At 36.2% G+C, this 22,180-nt stretch overlaps 2 protein-coding genes and 2 pseudogenes across 2 annotated transcripts; 1 reads left to right on the top strand and 3 right to left on the bottom strand.

The window, feature by feature from the left end:
* Window positions 1-1,801: 1,801 nt before the first annotated feature.
* Window positions 1,802-2,926, bottom strand: LOC132167005 (putative carboxylesterase 5). Its single transcript, XM_059577893.2, has one exon. The coding sequence runs from the start codon at window positions 2,863-2,865 to the stop codon at window positions 1,957-1,959; it is 909 nt and encodes a 302-aa protein (XP_059433876.2). The 5' UTR covers window positions 2,866-2,926; the 3' UTR covers window positions 1,802-1,956.
* A 5,690-nt stretch (window positions 2,927-8,616) lies between these two features.
* Window positions 8,617-8,997, top strand: LOC148587505 (uncharacterized). Its single transcript, XM_088512650.1, has one exon. The coding sequence runs from the start codon at window positions 8,617-8,619 to the stop codon at window positions 8,995-8,997; it is 381 nt and encodes a 126-aa protein (XP_088368776.1).
* A 1,658-nt stretch (window positions 8,998-10,655) lies between these two features.
* LOC132167110 (2-hydroxyisoflavanone dehydratase pseudogene) lies at window positions 10,656-12,104 on the bottom strand (annotated as a pseudogene).
* A 5,017-nt stretch (window positions 12,105-17,121) lies between these two features.
* On the bottom strand, window positions 17,122-18,027 carry LOC132168524 (2-hydroxyisoflavanone dehydratase-like; annotated as a pseudogene).
* Window positions 18,028-22,180: the final 4,153 nt, after the last annotated feature.

The following is a 22,180-nucleotide window of genomic DNA, read 5'->3' as shown; positions in this document are numbered from 1 at the left end:
ATGCAAATTAATACTTATTTACATTTAACCAATCTAAAAGCATATACCTGATTCTTACAGATGTTTTCGGGTCTTTCTTGATGGGATTGAACAGAACAGTTACGAAAGGAACTAAAAGAAAATTTCTGATTTTGTGCCCCCAAGAGTTTTAAATTTAGGAAAGTTACATTTATGCCCCGACTATCATTCTTTTTACAATGTTTCCATGTTAATATTTTAATTTTTATGATACTTCCCTCTCTTACAAGTACATGGAGTCGTTTCGGACACCTAAAAATAATACAAGGCAAATTATACAATCTTTTTCAAGTTGGAAATGTAATTTTGTTTATTGGAATGCAAATGAGGCGGCACACCGGCTTGCAAAAGCGACAATAACAAATGTCAGTAATATAGGATATGGAGGAATACAACTTTAAATTGTATTAGTGATATCGTTATGATGAAGTAATCAGCTCTATTTTGCGAATGTTGAGGGAGTTTTAGCTGCTCCATCCATTACTATTTAATCAATGAAATATTCATCTTTAAAAAAAAAAAAAAAGAAAGGTTGTTAAAATATCTCACCATACTCCAGTCTAATGTTTGGTGCACTACTCTTCTTCCTCCTTGATTGACTGCACTTCATAAATACAAGGCTCAGAAGTCCGTCAGGCTACTCAGTTCAGGCTTTTCATGAGGAGTTAGAAAAGTATATCTTGTGCGGTGGTAAAAAAAGTTTAAATTGTTGCCTAGTTCTTGAATTAAGCTTTGTTTGGTAATAGGGATGGAGTTGGCTCAAACACTGTTCATCACCATTTCTCAAAAAAATCAACATCAAAACATTTTAACTTTTTTACTTTTAATATTAAATCATTCACTTTTTATTATTATTCAAATAAAAAAATCACTACAAAATAAAACTTTTTCACTTTTTTCATACCACTTTTTCATTTTTTTTATACCAAACATTCTTATTTTTTTTCACATCAATCTACATCAATTACAGTGTTTAGGTCATCCAATTTGCCAAACACCTCCTTAATTACACGATTTGTTTTACGTCTTACGAGGTTGCCTTGGGTTCCAGGCTCTCGAGCCCTCTTTAGATGCCACATGGGTCATCCTACCTAGGGGTCTAGAGTCCAGTTCCCTCTCTTTCCAAGCGCCCCTGTCCTATGATTGGAGCTTAGCTGGGTTTGTCACTTCTCTCTTTTACGTGAATCGCTCTCTCGAGGTTGGAAGCGACCTCCCATACTTTCACCATAAACGGGCCAAAGCCACACTCCCTCTCATAAATGCTAATTGCCCTATCGAAGGGAGAAGCGACCTCCATGAATTAATTATAATAGATAAGTATTTTTATCTCTTTAAAAAATAAAAATACTAAAATATCTCTTCATTATAATTAATTAAATACATTTAAATTGTAAAAAATCTTATTCCAACTTTCCGTATCCTTATTATAAATGCATCCAACCTACTACTTTTAATTAATGCGGACATCATGCTTGATATGGGAGAAGGATCCTCTCTGGTCCGTTTCAGTCCCTTGATATGGGGGTCATCCATATATCTCTTCCATAAATGCAGTCGTATGGGGGAGGTTCATACTATACTGACCCTATTGAATCTCTTTCCCCGTATAGTCCGATATGCTCCAAAAGATCCGGAAGCATTTTTATCATTCTAAGTTGAAAAAGGGTGACATTGCAATCCTAATGCATGGTAGATTAGAATAACATTGCAAAAATTAAAATATCCAAGAAACAATGCACATAAAATAGTAGTTAATTAGAAGAAGCAAAATATAATTTCCACTTAGGATGTATTACAAAGCCCAAAAAAGTAACTAAATATGATGATTATAAGAACATAATCATCCACTAACATCACCAAAACATTTATTTAAATCATGCTTAAAAAAAAAAAAAAAAAAAAAAAACGCTCATAAGACAGCAGGTGATAATCATCAGGCTAATCTTGATTAAAGAAAGCAGCCACCTGTTTCAAGAGGGTCAGAGCCTTCTCACACTTTGGGTTAAACAGATGAAACACATGGTCCTCTCCTTTCGTCTCCACTATGTCTACCACCCCACCCCACCCACTCTTCCGCAGTGACTCGTAATAATTCCATCCCCTATCCCTCAACGCATCTTTCTCAGCGACCACAACCAGCACCCTGGAGCACCCCAGGCTCCGCAATTTCGGATCTGGCGCCGGGTAGAAACTCGGGTCATCCGGCCCGCTCATTGTCGGGTAAATATACTTCATCAATTTGCCGGGCTCACCGTTCCCAAAAAAAGGGTGGACGATCACCATCCCTAAGATCTTGAACCCCAGCAGCCGCTCGTCGACGCCGGCGCGCCGCGCCATGCTGTGCGCGATGTTGGCTCCGGCGCTATCTCCAGCCAAGAAGACTCGTTCGAAATCCGCGTGATTATTAAGCCAAGCCTCGGGCCCGTCGCCCTTGCTGTGCGCGGCAGCCCATTGGATGGCGGTTAATGTGTCGTCGTACGCAATGGGAAGAGGGTGCTCGGGAGCTCTTCTGTAGTGGATGGACACGGCCACGACGTTCGCTTCGGCGGCGACGGAGCTGACGTAGTTGTGGTAAAGAGGAGAGAAGGGGGTTTCGACGCAAAAGGCGCCGCCATGGATGTAAATGAGGAGGGGAAGCTTGCGGGCGGAGGTGGTGTTGGGGAGGTAGAGGCGAGCGGACAAGCCGGTTTCGGGGGAGATTGTGATGTCTTTGGAGTGGACGCCGGTGAGGGGATCGGTGGTGGGCGGTAAAGTTTCGGTGCCGAGGAGCCTCTCGACTCTGCCATCTTTGTAGACACGGAAGAAGGGAGGGAAGTCATGGGCTACTTCATTGCTGTGAGGATCCATTTGTCAGAGAGAAGTAGAGGGGAATTTGATGCAACTGCTGCTTCCTTTGTATATCATATGAGAGATGATAGTGTGAAACAGCATGTGAGCAAGTCTTAGTCAATGACGTATTTATTAAAAAAATAATAATAATAAGTCTTAGTCAATGATGAAATTGTTGACCATTCCCAAAAAACTAGGGGGAGGCAGCGCCCCAATCATCTTATGAAAAATTTCAGGTCCATTCTTGAGTTTTGTGCTTACATGAACTTGAGAGTAGGGCACTGCTTACACGTGGAATAATGGGTGAAATGAAGAAAAGACTTTGTGATGCAAATAATTGTTAAGCTAATGCAGAAGAAGATACTATTAGGCTTTCAACCAAAATTGTAGACAAAGAGGATCAACCATGTGTTTCAATCACGGTAGGGCCAAAAGGAATAAAGAAAAATGAGAATTATCATAATAAGAAACGTCGACCTAAACCATGGATAAAAAATATGAAGAAACCCAAAGAAAGCACATCAAAGAATCAATCCAAGGAAATCGGAGAGTCAAAGGTAGTATACTAAATTATATTTATTGTCTTTCCATGTTTAAATTTGTTTTGATGTGATTATAGTATATTATTAATCTTATTAAACGCATACGATTTTTACAGGATATAGAAATACATGATTGCAACACACAGAAGAGCAACGAGGATATTGCATATAGTCATGTTCCTAGCTTTACCCAAATATCTAGGGTAATATATTCATAAATACTATTTTTAATTTGATATTATTAATTATGAAGTTTCATACTTGACTTATTTAGTTGATTTAGTGATAAGCTTATAATAAATTCAATTATGCCTTATTTTCTTTATGACGGTTTTTTTATTTTTTTCTCTAGATACTTGCATCTCGTAGTTTCCCTAATCAAAACTTTCTAGAAGATGAACCAACTAAAGAAGTTAAAAAATGAAGGTATATTACCTTTCTAACTCGTCAATTTTTTTAAAAAAAAAAATTAAAGTTTTAAGTGAATAATTTAGTTGATTTTTATTTTTTATTTTTTATTATTATTTTTAATTCATCAAGAAGCGAAGGAAGGAGGATGATGTGAGAACTAAATGTCGTTGGCAAAAAAAATTCAACATGTGCTCGGAGATGGAGTTTTTGTAGTTTAAAAATTTAATCATTTTGTGTTACACTATATTTGGCTCTTGAATGTAAGATGACCTTATATTTGGCTCTTAAATGTAAGATGACAATATTTGTATTTTGTAGTGATTTTTGGATTAAAATTTTTGGAAAAAACTTTGCTTTAGATATTGCTTTCACAGTATTTGCTTAAGATGTGTCCTTTGCTTCAGATTTGTCGAAAAAGAAAAAAAAATTGTATTTAGATATTGCTTCATGGTATTTGCTTAAGATATAAAATTCTTAATGTGCTGATCAAATATTGTTTTTTGAATGAAGAGGTATTTGAATTGGTTTGTAATTTCTCACCACCAATCTGTTTGGGTTTCTATTACCATAGCCGCAATAATAGTCATAGTCTGTTTGGGTTTCTACATAATCCAGCTCAACAATAGTCACCAATCTGTTTGGATTTCACAATGAAACGAGTATTTACAGATTACCTCTTCAAAGTCAATGGAAAATTAGATTTGGGAGATAGCCTTCCCTCTCTCTATAAAACACTACAGGAAAGGAAAGTTACAATAAAGATAGAATGAAAATAAAGGAGAAAATAAACAAAATCAAAACAATAATTTCAAAATGGAATAAAATTAAAACCCATTAACTATGCAAAAAAAAAAAAACCAGAAAACCATCTTCCTCCAGGAAAGGAAAGCTACAATAAAGATAGAAAGAAAATAAAGGAGAAAATAAACAAAATCAAAAAAATAATTTCGAAATAAAGAAAATTAAAACCCATTAACTATGAAAAAAAAAGAAACCAGAAACCAGAAAAAATAAAAAATAAAAAATAAAAAACCATCTTCCGCCAAGAAAGGAAAGCTACAATAAAGATACAATGAAAATAAAGGAGAAAATAAACAAAATCAAAACAATAATTTCAAAATAAAAAAAAAATTAAAACCCACTAACTATGAAAAAAAAAAAAACCGTCTTCCTCCAGGAAAGGAAAGCTACAATAAAGATACAATGAAAATAAAGGAGAAAATAAACAAAATTAAAACAATAATTTCGAAATAAAGAAAATTAAAACCCATTAACTATGAAAAAAAAAACCAGAAACCAGAAAAACCATCTTCCTCATCTTCGTCATCATCATCGTCCTCAACATCTCCGTCAACGACGTCCAACTCCCATCATTCTCCATCGCTAACAGCACCGCCACCTTCACCTTCTCCCAGTACCGCCGCCATCCGAAACCCCAACCGCTCCATCTTCTCCCACTACTACAGCACTCTCCAGCTCCTCTACTCTGGGTCCCAAGTCGGCTTCATGTTCATCCCCGCCAGGGAGATCGACCTCGGCCAGACCCAGTACATGGCCACCACCTTCTCCGTCTAGTCCTTCCCCTTGACGGCGCCCCAAATAGTCGGAGCCATGGTACCCCAACATTCCTTCCCCTCTCTGGCCCCCGAAACCAACGGACCCATGGCCCCCGCTCGCCGGCAGCGGGTTTCGAGTCGGCCCAACAAAGGAGAGGCCACTTTTTCTCTGCAGATGTGGGGATGGAGGATTTGAAGGAGTTTGTCTAACGGAGGATTAGCGTGGGTTGTTGCCGTTTTGTTTGTTTTATTGTTATTTTTAATTAAGAGAGTGACGTGTCATAATTTTAGCCTTAGATTTCTATAGAGAAATCTAAGCCCTTAACTGGATATTGTCCAGTCCATTATGGACTGGAGAGGATCCGGATCCGTATGAAGGAGTGGCAAAGGGTGCATGGGAGGAACATGGGTCAACAGATTCAACAACTATTAGCCAATCTACTCACTGCCCAGTCTCACTCAAATGGTACGACTAGTTCTCTATTACACAAGCTGAAAGATGATTTGGCCGAGAAACAGATCGAGGATGATCTTTTTTGGCGACAGAGAGCAAAAAAAGATTGGTTGAGGTTTGGGGATCGAAATACTCGATATTTTCACGCATGTGTGAGTCAGAAGAAAAAATCTAGTCTGCTTGTGGATATCACGACGCACAGGGACAAAAGTGGGAGACTCAACAACTCGTTGGAGATGCATTTGTCTGATACTTTCAAGAGCTGTTAACTGCCGAAGGGTCGAGAAACCTGGAGCCGATTTCGGAGACCATGGACGCAATGGTGACTCAATCTATGAGTGACTCCCTTTTGAAAGAATTTACAGATGAAGAGGTGGGGAGAGCTCTCACTCAAATGGACCCTTTAAAAGCACCCAGTCCTGATGGGTTTTCCGCTAGTTTTTTTCAAAAAAACTAGGCGTCCATTGGAGAAGAGGTTAGCCAAGCTGTAATTCATATTTTGAATAATAGATGCATGAATAAAGAGCTCAATTTAACCTATATTGCATTGATACCAAAAATTGCAAATCCAACTTGTGTTACTGAATTCTGGCCCATAAGTCTTTGTAACGTCTTTTACAAGTTGCTTTCCAAAACCCTTGCGAATAGACTTAAATTGGTGTTCCCTGGAATTATTTTCCATAACCAAAGTGCATTCATACCGGGCCGGCTCATAACGGACAACATCTTGGCGGCTTATGAGATTCTACATACAATGCAGTCGAGGATGTCGGGGAAAGTAGGTTATATGGCATAAAGCTCGACATGAGCAAAGCCTATGACATGGTGGAATGGAGTTTTTTGGAAGCAGTCATATGTAGGATGGGTTTTGATAAGAGATGGATCCAGATGATAATGATGTGTGTCACATCGGCTACATATGAGGTCCTTGTTAATGGATCTCCTACGGGGCAGATTATCCCTTCTAGGGGTATCCGACAAGGGGATCTTATCTCACTTTATTTGTTTTTGTTATGTGCAGAAGCTCTTAGCTCCCTTTTGTCACGGGTGAAGAGCAATGGTGAATTACCTGGAGTTCCTACCTTTAAGACAGGGCCTCAGTTAAACCACCTCTTCTTTGTTGACGATAGCTTGCTGTTTTGTAAAGCTATCCCCACTCATTGGCATCAACTAACAAAAATTCTACATATGTACGAGAAGGCCTCGGGACAGCGGTTAAACTGAGCTAAAACATCTATTTTTTTCAGCCGCAACACTACCCCAGATCCGAAGACAGAGATTTTGAGATTATCAAGGATTTCTGCCACTTAGAGATACGAAAAATATCGTGGCTTATCTACTCTTGTGGGAAAATCTCGCAATCAGGCTTTCAAGAGTATCAAGGACAAAGTTCATAGGCATCTCGGAGATTGGAAGCTAAAATTGTTATCACAAGCTGAAAAGGAGATTTTTTTGAAAGGAGCGATCCAAGCAATCCCGTTGTATAGCATGAGTATATTCCTTCTTCCAAAGGGTTTATTCACCGAAATTAATTCTTTGATGTAGAAGTTTTGGTGGGGGTCTCACGAAAATGAGTCTCTTATTCATTGGATGAGGTGGAGTAAAATGTCCATGTCGAAAGACCGTGGTGGAATGGGCTTCTGCAACTTGGTGAATTTTAATAAGGCCCTATTGGCGAAACAATACTGGCGATTGTTACAAGCCCCGAAAAGTCTCACGGCTAGAATCCTCAAGGCAAAATACTATCTAAATACCTCTTTATTGGAAGCTAAATTGACCACGAAACCGTCTTTTGCTTGGAGAAGCATCCAAGGCGCTAGGGATCTTATTGAGGAGGGAATGATATGGCGCATTGGTAATGGGCAATCGGTAAATATCTGGGGGTATAAATGGATCCCAATTCCATCCACTTACAGGCTCCAATCCCCTCCGATGGTGTTGGATCCAAGAAGCAAAGTGAGTGAGCTCTTTGACCGGGAAAATGTAGGATGGAATCAAAATTTGCTATCAAGTATTTTTTTTTTTTTTTCTGAGGAGGAGGTGGCAGCAATTAAGTCCATTCCTATTAGCCAGTTGAACCAACCAAATCTTCAGATTTAGAGGGGGATGAATTCGGGGGTTTTCTCGGTCAAAAGTGCCTATCACTTAACCAATGAGTTGGAACACAGGAGAAATCCGAAAGGTTCAACCCAGAAAGAGGAGAGTTTTCTGTGGAAGACCATCTGGAAAATACCTCTCCCAAATACTGCTAGAAACTTTTTTTGGAGAGCTTGCCACAACCTCCTACTGACTAAGGATAATCTTCATAGGCGAAAGGTGGTGAAGGAGCCTATGTGCTGATCTACAAGAAGGAACCAGAGACGGTGTTGCATGAGTTATGGGGATGCCCAGAAGCTTCGGACGTATGGAGAAGTAGCAAAAGGTTGTTCCAAAAATGTAAGCAAGAGGGGACCAGTTTCTTGCAGCTAGCGGAACAAATTTTTCTGAGATGCAACTTGGAAGATTATACGGTGTTTGTGAGCTTCAATAGATATGGTTTCGTAGAAACACATGGATCCACGAGGGACAGTTTTCCAGCCGAAGCGCTATTTTGCAGAAATCAGCTGTGTCTATCGCGGAGTTCCAGAAGCTTCACAACCAGGGTTCTCAACGAGATGCAGTGAATCCTGTTGATCGTGGGAAATTATGGACAGCCCCTGGTCAAGGATGGTTCAAAGCAAATTGGGATGTGGCCATAGACAAAACTCATGATAGAGTGGGAATTGGAGTCATAATCTGAGAGGAGAAAGGGTAGGTCATTGTGGCAATGAGCAAGACAAGACTGGGTTCTTTGGAGCTGTCTACTGGGGAAGCTTTAGGAGCCTTTCATGCAGCTCATCTTAGTATGGATTTGGGACTGCAACACCTTATCCTGGAGGGAGATGCTAAGCAAATAGTGGAGGCTGTCAACTCCTCAACGAGTACGTGGAGTCAATTTGGACACCTGGTGGACGATACTCGACGCCTTCTACGGACACTCCCTCGGTGGACTTGTGTTTTTGTTCATCAGGAAGCAAATGAGGCTGCACACAGGCTTGCAAAAGCAGCCATAACAGATGTCAGTGATAGAATATGGAGGAACCAAACTCCAAATTATATTAGTGATATTGTATTGATGGAGCAATCAGCTTTATCTCATGAGTGTTGATAGGGTCCCTAACTCCGCCTCCTGATCTTTATTAATAAGAATATTTGAATCTTTCATTCAAAAAAAAAAAAAATTGGGTAAAAAAAGAAACACTAAAGTGACGGAGTATGGGACCCTCTGTGATTCTGAATGTACTTAAAAAAATAAAAATAAAAATAAAAAGTTTTTTTAGGTGCGTTCAATGTAATGCTATAAGTTCCTATCGTGTCCTTCTTAAGTCCTTCCAAAAATGATATAACTATTAAAATCACTATTGAGTTTGTAATTGATCATTATTAGATTTTGATCAAATAGTAATTTTAATAACCACATCATTTTTAAAATGACTCAAAAGGATCATAAAATAGACTTCTAAAATTACTCGCGTTCATATGTTCACTCACTTGCATGCTATGGCGAACAATTCAACGAGCTTATTTAAAAAAAAATTAAAAAAAAAAAAAAAGATTTGTTCATTGGTGACGTCAGCGTAAAAGAGTTGGCTATTTACAAAAAAAAAAAGATCGCTTTACACGGGCTGCAATAGAGCAAATCACAATCGTTTACTCAGGCCCATAAAATGTCATCTCAACAATCCGGGTCGCAGGCTCCCAACCAGATTATTAATCCGCTTTTTTAACAAGACCATGAGGTTTATCTTTTTTTTTTGACAAATCAATTTTTTAAGTTTAAAAATGATCAAATTATTCGATCCATACACTTGTTGTAAAGGGTTTTAATTAAAATTGTGATACGTAAACAAAAGACCATAAACCAAAAGAAATAGTTCTATGTGGACAACAATATCATCTTAACTTGACACAAAATAAAAATAAAGGAAGAGGGAGGTGAGTTGTGGCAGGCGAGACGGGGGGTTGGCCACGCACCCTATCCCTAGACCTAGGAGGTGCAAATGAGGCTCCAAGAGGATAATTCCCCCCTTGGCCGTGTATCCTGGTGGGACTAGGATTCTTACTTTTTGAGAACACGGAGAAGACTAGAAAGTTCTTCATCCCTCATCCCAGTCATGTTTTTCATCACCATGGAAGAAGAAAGAAGAAAATTCAAATTGCCCATTAAGTCAAGCAGTGGCCATAATCTATGTAAATATATTATTATTAAAGTCGCAACCCACCTAAGCCCCTCGGCTAGGGCTGGCTCAATATATTTTAAGGCTTAACACAAAAATTTTAAGTGAAGCATTTTTTCTTTTCTATATTTAAATACTAAATAAATAATATTTATTTTAATAATATTATTGTATTTTTATTTAAAAATTATTCTTCTCGCTTTTTGGAATGCAAAATTACTGATTAATTACCGTATAAAATATTTTATAAACTTTCCATCGAAATATATAGAGTTGAATATTTTATTATTATATTTATTACTATTAATGTTGTAAGCCTTATTTATTTTCTAATGTTGGAGAATCAAATGATATTAATGCCTTTTTAAAAAAAAAATTAAGTAATGGGCCTTAATTAAAGTGTATCTATTGACGACAATTAGGTCTTTAATTTTGTTTTTTTTTTTATGAATATTTTTTTTTTTAAAAAAAGAAATTTATTAATTGACAACCTTATTAAATTAGAGACCTTATGTGTGACAGCCTAACTTGCTTAAGGGTTGGGCTGGCCCTGCGGGTCGTCCCACCCACCCATACACGCTCACCAGCGAGTGGTGTAAGTTGATGAGTTGCAACTCAATCTCTCACAAGTAGACAAAGTGGGTGATTGTTATGATCATATGTTTGTTGAGGAGGAGGAGGCATAATATGAACCTTAGAGTTGTGAAGGTAACTTAATTGGTTTCCTTTGAACCTTAATGGTGCTTCATCGTAAATAATCCATGAATTTTACACACAGCCCGTCAATCAACGTGTAAACACATAATCTAATAATCAAACACTAAACAAACAAACAAAAGACTATAAAGGAGCACATAGATTTGAAACTGCCAGGTACAGCATGACAAAGAAAATAACTCGATCAGTCCAGATTTATGAAATCAACCATGGCTTGAATCAGGGGCTCCACCTTGTGACTCCTAGGATTCAACAGAAAAAACCCATGCCCCTCTCCTTCCGTCTCATAAGAACACAGGGTCCCACCCCACCCACTCTTTCTCAAAGCCTCTGAATAACCCAACCCTATATCTCGCAACGAATCTTTCTCCGCCACACAAACCAGCACCTTCCCCCCAGCCATGCTCGGCAATTTCGGATCCACTTCCGGGTACATTATCGGGTCACTTAACCCGGCGCTCGTTGGGTACATAACACCGTACATTTTACTGGACTCTTTACCACCGAAAAACGGGTGAACCATTAGTAACCCGAGAATGTTAGGGCCAGCCAACCCGCTCGCGCCAGCCTGAACAGCAACGTAGTGGGCTATGTTGGCCCCGGCGCTCTCCCCCGCCAAGAAAACCCGCCCGAAATCAGCATGCTCGTTCAGCCACGGGTCGGGTCCTTGACCTTTCGAGTGGGTAGCGATCCACTGCAGTGCGGCCCACGAGTCCTGATGCGCGGTTGGTAGAGGGTGCTCCGGGGCAAGCCTGTAGTCAACGGAGATAACAACCGCACGTGCCGCGGAGGCGAGAGAGAGAAGAAAATTATGGAAGGTCTTGTTGAAAGGGGATCCAACGCAGAAGGCTCCGCCGTGGTAGTGAACGATGAGTGGCAACTTGTGATCTGGGCCGTTGATTTTTGGGAGGAAGAGGCGGGCAGAGACGCCGGATTCGGAAGAGACGACGACGTCTCTGGATTGTACGTGGGTTTTGGGGTCTAGACCGGTAGGAAAACAGTCAGGGACCCCGTACCTCTCAACGCGGCCATCTTTGTATACTTTGAAGTAGGGTGGGAATTCATGGGTTGTTTCGTTGGTGCTGGAATCCATTCCAAAATATGCGTCTGAGGTTGTGAGAGAGGAGAAAGAAGCTTACCAAACGAAAGAGAAAATGAGATCAAATTATAGAAAGGATTTTACCAACTACCAACAGATCATGTTTTTGATTTCATTCACAAGTAAATGTTGTTTATTGGGCTGCCGTATCAGGATAAAAACAACTCATCACTATCCATGGTCAACCCTTGCTCGGATTGGTCCTCTTTGTCATAGGGCTGCAAATGAGTCTGGTTTCGGCCAATCGTGATCACAAAAATATGTTTAATTATTAAAAAAAAAAAAATTTGGGTTAAATAAATTTTTGTCCCAAGGTGATTTAACAACTTAATTTTTTTTTGCCTAAATTTTAGTTTTTATCACAAAAGATATCTCGGATTTACATAAAAATAAAGATAGTACTTTCATTTAAATTTCATTTAAAATTTAATAGAAAGTCACGTCAACACCATTAAAAAATGGACGTGTCTATATACTTAATTAAAAATAAAATAATAATGATGTAGCTCAGTAAAGACTTGCAGAAAGAAAGAGAAAAAAAAGAATAATAATAATGGACTAATTTTTACCGTCATCCTCCTAGTCGTTTGCATCTGCATACTAGCCTATGAAATGCCATGTTTCATTACTCTATTAACTAACAAGTTTATATGTTAATACTTGTACATTACAATATTATATTTATATAGGATATTATTATACAATATATACATACAAGCAAGTTAACGAGTTGAGTTGAAGTTATAATATATGTTCTCGAGTAACGTTACAAGTCTCTCTTGTGTCCTTCCAAGAATGATGTGGCTCTTAAAGTTACCATTAGGCTTGTAATTGATCACTATTAAATTTCGATTTTTTTTTTAATTTTTTATTTCTAATTATGTATATGGACCCATGTCAATTTTTTAGGGGTGCTGACTTGGATTTCCATCAATTTTTGAACGGAATTTAAACGGAGGTACTATCTCTATTTTTAACCATTATTAAGGTACTATCTGTGATACAAAACGAAACTGATGGGGATAAAAATAAAGTTGTTAAACCACATGAGAATTTAATCCCAACAAAAACAAATTCTAAATTCTAAAATTCATGCCGGTCTTTGTCTGAACCGTTTGAAAAATATCACTTCGAAGGAGACGCAAAACCCTGAGGGGTGATCAAGGGTAGCTCCTCGCGGCCTGCAGCAAAACTCTGAGGGGTAATCTGGAGGTAGCACAAGCGGAGGCAAGGGCAGCACTTATAGCCATTCAATTCTGCAGATCTTTGGGGCTTGAACACGTTCATTTCGAAGGAGACGCAAAGATGGTGATTACGGCGGTTAATTCATCCGATCCGGACTGGAGCAGTATGGGTTTCGTGGTGAAAGACATCAAGCATGAACTACAGGCCATGACGCAATGGTGTTTTACTGTTGTGCGTAGGGAAGGAAATAAGGCAGCTCATACACTGTCGAAACTAGCTATAAGGAGTTTTTTGGATAACACGTGGTTCTATAAACCACCTGAGTGTATCTCTGAGATTTTGCAAATGGAGCAAGTTGCTCCAATTGCCATTGAATTTCTTTAATGAGAATGCAGTTTTTTGATTCAAAAAAAAAAAATATCACTTAATTAAAAGGATGACTTGTTATTTATGACAATTGATAATATTTTTATCAGCTTATTGTTTTATAGACAAAGTTTGAAAGGTTTGAGTAGAAAATTTGTTAGGGGCTTAAATTGTTCAAGCACTTAAGAGATAAAGAAGGGTATTCGAAGAATTTTAACACTTCTTAAATTAATTCAAGAGTTGAATAATAATAATAATTTTTGCTTAATTTTATTAATGAGCTTAATGATGTCTTTAAATAGAAGGTTACAATAATGCATAATAAAAATAAAAGACTAATATGAATAATGTAGTCTAATATTTTAATTTTAATCTTAATTCTAATGTTGTCAATAAAGATAACTTATTATCTCTAAGATATTTTAACCTCTACTACTAGACTCATAACAAAATGGACAGAGTTTATTTTTAAACTGGGTTGGAGAAAATTTCTTCAACTTAATCTATAAAAATGACATGCGTCCTTTAAACATGTGAAAATAATATGCTTTTTTTAATAATAATAGACAATGTTAGAATAAATTTTAAAGAATAAGCTTGTCTTAAAGAATAAACTTCTCTTAAATTTTAATGGACATTGTCGATTAATTTTTTAAAAGAATAAGCTTCATTTCAAATGTGAAGAATAATTTTTTTTAGAAAAAATTCCTTTTACGCACTTTTTTTTTTTTTTGTTGGAGGGAATTCTTTCATCTTCATTCCATAATAAGAGATCCATAAAACTCTTATAGAGAAACATAGCCAAAAGCTATGAAAAGTACTACATTGTAGATACACTGAAAATCTAATCATGAAAAAGTAGGGGTGCAAAGGCGGGCGGTTTTAACCGCTAACCGCTATAACCGCCTAACCGCATTAACCGCTAATCGCCTAACCGCTATAACCGCCTAGCGGTTAGCGGTTAACGGTTATTGGGTCTACTAACCGTAACCGCTAACCGCCTTTTTATATAATATATTTTTATAATTATAATTATAAAAATATTTATACATATAACATAATCACTTGATCATTAAATCACAATTTTTTTTAAAAATAATTAAATCACAATTTGAGTATTAATATATTATCACTATAATTTATATGATTATATCATATAATCATTTGATCATTAAATTACAATTTTTTTTTTTAAAAAATAATTAAATCACAATTTAAGTATTAATATATTATCACTATAATTTATATGATTATATCACATGAGATTGATCATTAAATCATTTTATTATATAATAACAAATTATACATATATAATATGACATAACTCATAAGTATATCAATTCATACTAATACAACAATTAAATATCTAGAGACTTATTTTCAATGTATGTTATAAACTTATAAGTCTATATATGTTATAAGTCTATATAAGTCTACATATGTATATGAATAATATAAATGTATAATATCAATACTTAATCATATGATTCAATGACAATTCAAATATTTTATTCAAGACTTCAAGTGAATCATAATATTAATGTACAATGATGATATGATTCGTATAATATCAAATTAAGTAATTGACATTGGATTAAACAATGACCAATGTGTTACTTATAAACACAATTTAAGTATTAATGTATTATCATTATAATTTTAGTAATTTATATATTATCATTATAATTGATATGATTATATCACATGATGACTTGATCATTAAATCATATGATTATATAATAATAAATAATGCATATATAATATGACATAACTCATAAGTCATAAGTCTACAAGTTAATCATATGATTCATGTACAATGATAATCACAATTGATTCAATTGAATTAAATAATATATTACTTATAACTACAAGTCTACAATTTAATTAAAGCATTATTAGATACTTTAGGAATTTAGGATTTAGAAGATATTAAAAATACAAGAAAAAAAAAATGAGGGTAAAAAAAAGTCCAAAAAGCCCTAAAGAAAGCTCAAAAAGCAAAAATAAAAGCCCAATTTTAAAAAAGCAGTTAGCGGGCGGTTATCTATTTCGCTAACCCCTAACCGGCAGTTAATCGCTAACCGCTAACCGCCTAACGGTTAAGCTCAAAAAGCAAAAAAAAAAGCCCAATTTTAAAAAAGCAGTTAGCGGGCGGTTATCTATTTCGCTAACCCCTAACCGGCGGTTAACCGCTAACCGCTAACCGCCTAACGGTTATCGGTTGCTGTTAGTGAAATCTATTAACCGCTAAGGCGGTTACGGTTAGCGGTTATTGCCACTAACCGCTAACCGTAACCGCCTTTGCACCCCTATGAAAAAGCGTATCTACCTCCTCCAATCCAATCCATGTGCACACTTCATTTAAGAGGCAAATCTACTCTGGGCAAATTAGATCTGAATACATGGGTAGGTTTTATCCCTAAAGAAATAAGTTTTATTGACTCAGCCATGAGACAAACCCCTCACACCAAAATCATCCCTCCTCAACTCAAAGGCCAAGATAACACAACAAAATAAGAACAAAACAAAGAAAACCAGCATCAATAGCAAGATCCAATAGAGAAAACTCGGCGCGTGAGGCTCACCGCAAAGCGCGTGAGATCCACACAATCCACGCTCCAGCTCGCACGAACCACATTTGGCGCGTGTAGTGGTGCGTACAGACTTGGGCCAGTGACAAAAAAGTAGATCGGCAACACAAGGAGCCAACCTAAGTTTTCCAGCAAAACATCAACGAAATCCAAGCGCAAGTAGAAGCCAAAAGACTAGGTGGAAGGGACGGTTGCTGCTGTTGCTGAATAGAGACAATGTTGCTGGGTTTCAAAATCAAAATATAGCAAAGAAAATGAAATAAAGAACCAAAAATGGGGGGAGGAGGGAGGGATGGAATCCGATCCCTCTTCAGGGTCTTACCGAAGAGAGACTAGAGAGAGGCTAGGGTTTTTTTGCAAGTTGTGATTTCCATTTACTGTACTTGATACCATAAAAAGGGCAAAATCATATTTAGTCCTTAGGTTTTCATCTGATTTGAATTTAATCCTTGGTTTTCAATTTTAAGAATAAAGCCCTTAGGTTTTTTTTCAAGTTTAAAATATGTCACTTTATCAATTTACCTTCAAGATTAACAGTTTGTCATCTACCACACGTGTCTCATTTGACATGTCAACGTTCATCTCAACACCCCAATGCAATACCACACCAACAGAATCAGAGTCTTTTATTACTAACTTATTGTGAGTTTAATGGATTTTTTTGAATCTTTTTGTGTATTTATTTTTTAAAAAATGACTTAACACTTGTTAACCTTATATTGCAATGGAGTGTTTATGACATGTCAAATCAGAAATGTGGCAAATGACAAACCATTAGCTTTGACGGTAAATTAAAAATGGACCTATTTTAAACTTGAAATTTCCTAAAGACTATATACTTGAAATTGAAAACTCAATGACTAAATTAAAACCAAATGAAAACTTAAGGGGTAAATATAATTTTTTTTCACCTTTTTAATAGGTGGTATTTTTCAAGTGGTTCGATGCAATGAACGACATAAATTCCATAATTTTAGAATCTACAATTTATTTTTGAAATGCCGATCTACCACCATAATCAGTATAACAATCTACTAAATAACGTTTATTTCATTTATTTTTAGTTAAATTACCACAAGATCGACAACCGAAATAAGTCAGTCCTGATTTATAAAATCAGCCATGACTTTAGTCAAGGGCTTGATCTTTTCACTACCAGGATTCAACACAAAAAAGGCATGCTCCTCCCCTTCCGAATCATAAAACGACACCGCTCCAACTCACCCACTCTATCCCAATATTTCAGAATACGCCACCCCTCTATCTCGCAGCCAATCTTTCTCTGCCACACAAACAAGCGCCTTCACACCAGCCATACGCGACAAATTCGGATCCAATTTCGGGTAGAGTATCGGGTCACTAAACCCGGTACTCGTTGGATAGATAAAGCTGTACATTTTATTGAGCTCTATGCTCTTTACCACCGAAAGCTGGGTGCAATTAGAGTAACCCAACAATGTTAGTGTCAACTAATTCGGTGGCACCAGCTTGAACTGCCACGTAGTGTGCTCTCCCCCGCCAAGAAAACCCGCCCGAAATCCGCATACTCGATAAGCCATGGGTCGGGTCCTTGGCCGTTAGAGTGGGTAGCGATCCACTGCAGCGCGGCCCACGAGTCCTGTGCAGGGTTGGTAGAGGGTGCTCCGGTGCAAGCCTATAGTCAACGGAGATGACAATGGCGTTGGCCTCTGCGGCGAGGAGTTGAAGAAAATTATGGAGGCCCAATCGAAAGTCGATCTGAGGCAGAAGCCTCCACCGTGGTAGTGAACGACGAGTGGCAACTTGTGATTCGGGTGGCTGTTTTTTGGGAGGAAGAGGCGGACCGATACGCCGGATTCCGATGAGACGACGACATCTTTGGTTTGGACGTGGGTTTTGGGGTATAGGCTCGTGGGAGCAGGGTCAGGGACGGCGAACCTCCCCAATCTCTCCACGCGGCCATCTTTGTACACTCTGACGAAGGGTAAGAATTCGTGAGTCATTTCATTGGTGCTTGAATCCATCGCCAAATGTGTGTGTATGAGAGAGAGAGAGAATGGTGGGGGTGGTTGTACTGAACAAATGATCAAAGAAAATGAATCAAATTATAGGAAAGGAAAAGAAAATTCAGTACTGTAAAAGCATCCACTACAAGGCGGCGGTCGTTGCATGTCTCAAAAGTCCCAACAAAACGGTCGTATATGCCCTTGAACAATGGGGTGTCGCGTGCCGCCACCGGGGTTGATAATTTCAAAACATGTTAATTCAGACGTAATGCAATACGTAGGTCAGACTCTTCGATTATCATGGATAAACATAAATATCTCTTACAATTTAAAAACTTTATAAATTCTTAATTCTAAAATTATGCCATTCTTTGTCTGAAATGTTTGTAAAATGTCACTTTATTAAAAACTGACATGTTATCTGTGACAATTGTGAATATTTTTATCACCTTATTGTTCAGTAGAAAATTTTTGAGTATAAAATTGTTTATTGATTTTTTAAAGAATATGCTCCTCTTTGAAAGTAAAGAATAAGCTTTTTGAGAGGAAATTATTTTTACCTTACTTGATAACATATCACATTTCAAGAAGGTAGCATTTTTCATAATTTTAAAATCTACATTTTTTTGTTGTTGAAATTGTAAGGGAATCCTTGTCCAATTCTAATACGACCCATTTAAATAAACAGATGACACAACATAACCCTCATATTGATTGCGGTTATTGGCAAAAATCGCTAATCGTAACTGCCTTAGCGGTTATAAAACTTTACTAACCGCAACCGTAACCGCCTAGCAGTTAGCGGTTAGTAAAACATATAACCGCCCGCTATAACTATGTTTTCAAAATTAGGTGTTTTGACCTTTTTTTTTTTTTTGGGCTTTCTCAAGATAAACATATAACCAATTTTTAGTTTTGGGCTTTTTTTGGATCACTGTACATTTTTACCTCATTTGCTTTTTTTTTTTTTTTTGCATTTTTAGTTTCTTCTTGGGCCAAATTGCTATAAAATGAGCTCATATTGAAAAATCAAAAATATTTGATCCCAAATTTACATTTACTTGTACTTTTAAAAAAATTCCTTAAATATAAATCATAACCTGTTAAAATTTAGTTTTAACGTTTAAAAACTTTAAAAGAACATTTAGTTTTAATAAGGATTTGTACATTAATAATATGATTAACTTGAATAAAGTATTTGAATTGTCAGTGAATCATATAATTAAGTATTGATCTTATACATTTATATTATTCATATGCATATATGTATAATTATAATTTATAACATATAGACTTATAAGTTTATAATATACATTGGAACTAAGTCTCTGGGTGCTTAATTGTTATATTAGTATGAATTGGTATACTTATGACTTATGTCATATTATATATGTATAATTTGTTATTATATAATCGTATAAATTAGAATGATAATACATTAACACTTCAATTGTGGTTATAAGTAACACATTGTTTAATCCAATGTTAATTACTTAATTTGATATTATAAAAATCACATTATCATTGTACATTAATAATATGATTCACTTTAATAAGTATTTGAATTGTTATTGAATCATATGATTAAGTATTGATCTTATACATTTATATTATTCAATATGCATAATTGCATATATGTATAATGCATAATTATAATTTGTAACATATATGAACTTATAAGTTTATGAGTCCATATTGGAACTAAGTCTCTAGATACTTGATTGTTGTATCAGTATGAACTTGCATACTTATGACTTATGAGTTATGTCATATTATATATGTATAATTTGTTATTATATAATCAAATGATTTAATGATCAATTGATTATGTGATATAATCATATAAATTATGGTGATAATATACTAATACTCAAATTGTGTCTTAATTATCTAAAAAAAAAATTGTGATTTAATGATCAATTGATTATGTTATATGTATAAATATTATTATAATTATAATTATAAAAATATATTATATAAAAAGGCGGTTAGCGGTTACGGTTAGTAAACCCAATAACCTCTAACCGCTAACCGCTAGGTTAGAAAATCGCCCCCAGTGACACCCCTATCATTAGTAATTGATAAAGTTTAATGATTACATATTACAATGAGAAACACAATTTAATGATTATATACTATGCAAAGCTAATAGATAAATGATTCAAGTCAATATTTTCTCTATTTTTTTTTTCTTATCTCATCATATAAATTCTATAGATCAACCATTAATTTGTGAACTCACGTGGACTCCTCACAAATTCAATGGTGAATTCATTCATTCACTATGAAAATAGTTGAAAAATGAATGAATTCTATCATTTTTCAAACTAATAACATTATCTTATTGGTCTTGAATAAACTATTACTCATAAATAATTATGTTAGACAATATTTGCTATCTATTAAATTCAATTGGTTCATATTATATACTTAATTAATCTACTTAAAAAAGCAATCTATAAAACATAGACTAAAACATGTGAAATCAAAGAGCATTACTTGAATGCTACCGTGTGGCATTTGTAGATCGATCTACAAATGCCACATAGTAGCATTTGTAGATCGATCTACAAATGCCACATAGTAGCATTGAAGTAATGGTGACGTGTCTACAGTACCCTGGTTTTCAAAACATCACCAAATGGTGTCGTGTCGAAGAGTAAAATGTCACTAAAAAATTGAGTAACATGTTGACGTGTGAACAGTGACATGTCACTAATTGAATCTTTTTTTTTTTTTTTTTCCATTTCTTCTTTAAAATTCAATTAATGACGTGTGAATAGTGCCACACCTGTTAAGTACTAAAATATTCATATTTTTAGCCCGTAACTTACATATGTTAATCACTAAGTTTTGGTTAATTTATGCAATTTTAGTTCTTTTATGTGTTTTCCTTATTTTTATAGGTCTTTGGAAGAAATGGAAGCAATTTCGGAAATCTTGAGCATAAAAGAGCTATTTTGGGAATATTGGAGGCTCTGGTAGTGGGATCGATCGCAGGAGAGCTGCGATCGAGCGCAATACAGGCAAAGACCACGAGCGCAAGGCACCTGCGATCAAGCGTCCAGCACAACAGGATCGATCGCAGTCCTGCGATCGAGCGCACGTGCGTGATGGGCAAGTCAGCCGCCAGCCTTGATATGGAAAGTGCAATTTCTAGGGTTTTGTAACTTAGTGCGATCTAGGGATCAAACCCTACGGTTTTTAGGGTTTCTAGAGTATTCCTAAGGCCTATAAATAGACCCTTAAACCTCTAGAATAGACACAATTTCCAAGGAGAAGAATTGGAGCTCTTCAAGTTCAAGATTCGGGTTTATTCTTTTCCTTTCTTTTTCTTTTATGAAAATGTTTAATATCAAACTTATGTGTAACTAATTTATTTAGTAGGGCTAGATTGAAGCCCTAGTTATGTTTAGTTGATATTCAATATTGGTGCATTTGTGATGATCATGTTGTGATATTTAACTTGATTAATTTCTGCTTTCATGAATTCCTCTTATGTGTGTGCCTGATCAACATATGCATGTGGTATGGACTAGTTAGTTAAATCAATTTGGATGATCGAGTCCTAAGTTTAATAAAAGTAACAAAAGAAATCCACAACGGGTTCTAGGGTTAATCAACATGGGGAACCGGGAGTGGACATCCATGCCTTAGGCTTCATGTGTTTGTCGATTTTCACAAATTCATGCTTTCTTAAAGAACAACTTAGTAGACACCCATGCTAAATCCTTTAAGAAAGAAAAGAATTATAGTAGACACCCTTGCCTAATTCGTTGCTTAAGAAAATCAATAGCTTAAGGAGTAGACACCCATGCCCTTAGGTTGACAAACATTAGATATACATAACATGATGAAAACACTGGCATATTGTTATATTATCTAAATATAATTAGTGGTGGATATCAAAGCCCTACCTCTTTATTATTATCAAATCAAAATTCAACGCCACTAATTAGTGACGTGTGATGAGAATGCAAAATGTTAAACTTTTCTCCCTTAATGTTTAGTCTTTTATACTTATTTGGTGCCTAAATGTACTCATTATTCTTTTATTTTGATTTAGGATGCAAATGGAGGCATTAAATGCAAAAGAAAGCTAATTGGGCGGTTTTGGACAGTTTCGACATCGCTTCGTAATCTGGGCCTAACTCTCTCATCCGAGCTCCGA

This window comes from Corylus avellana, chromosome 2, assembly GCF_965113065.1.
Source record: "Corylus avellana chromosome 2, dhCorAvel1.hap1.2, whole genome shotgun sequence".
NCBI classification, from domain to species: domain Eukaryota; kingdom Viridiplantae; phylum Streptophyta; class Magnoliopsida; order Fagales; family Betulaceae; genus Corylus; species Corylus avellana.
The sequence above is the reverse complement of the archived record's forward strand: the minus strand, read 5'-3'. Positions and strand labels throughout refer to the sequence as shown.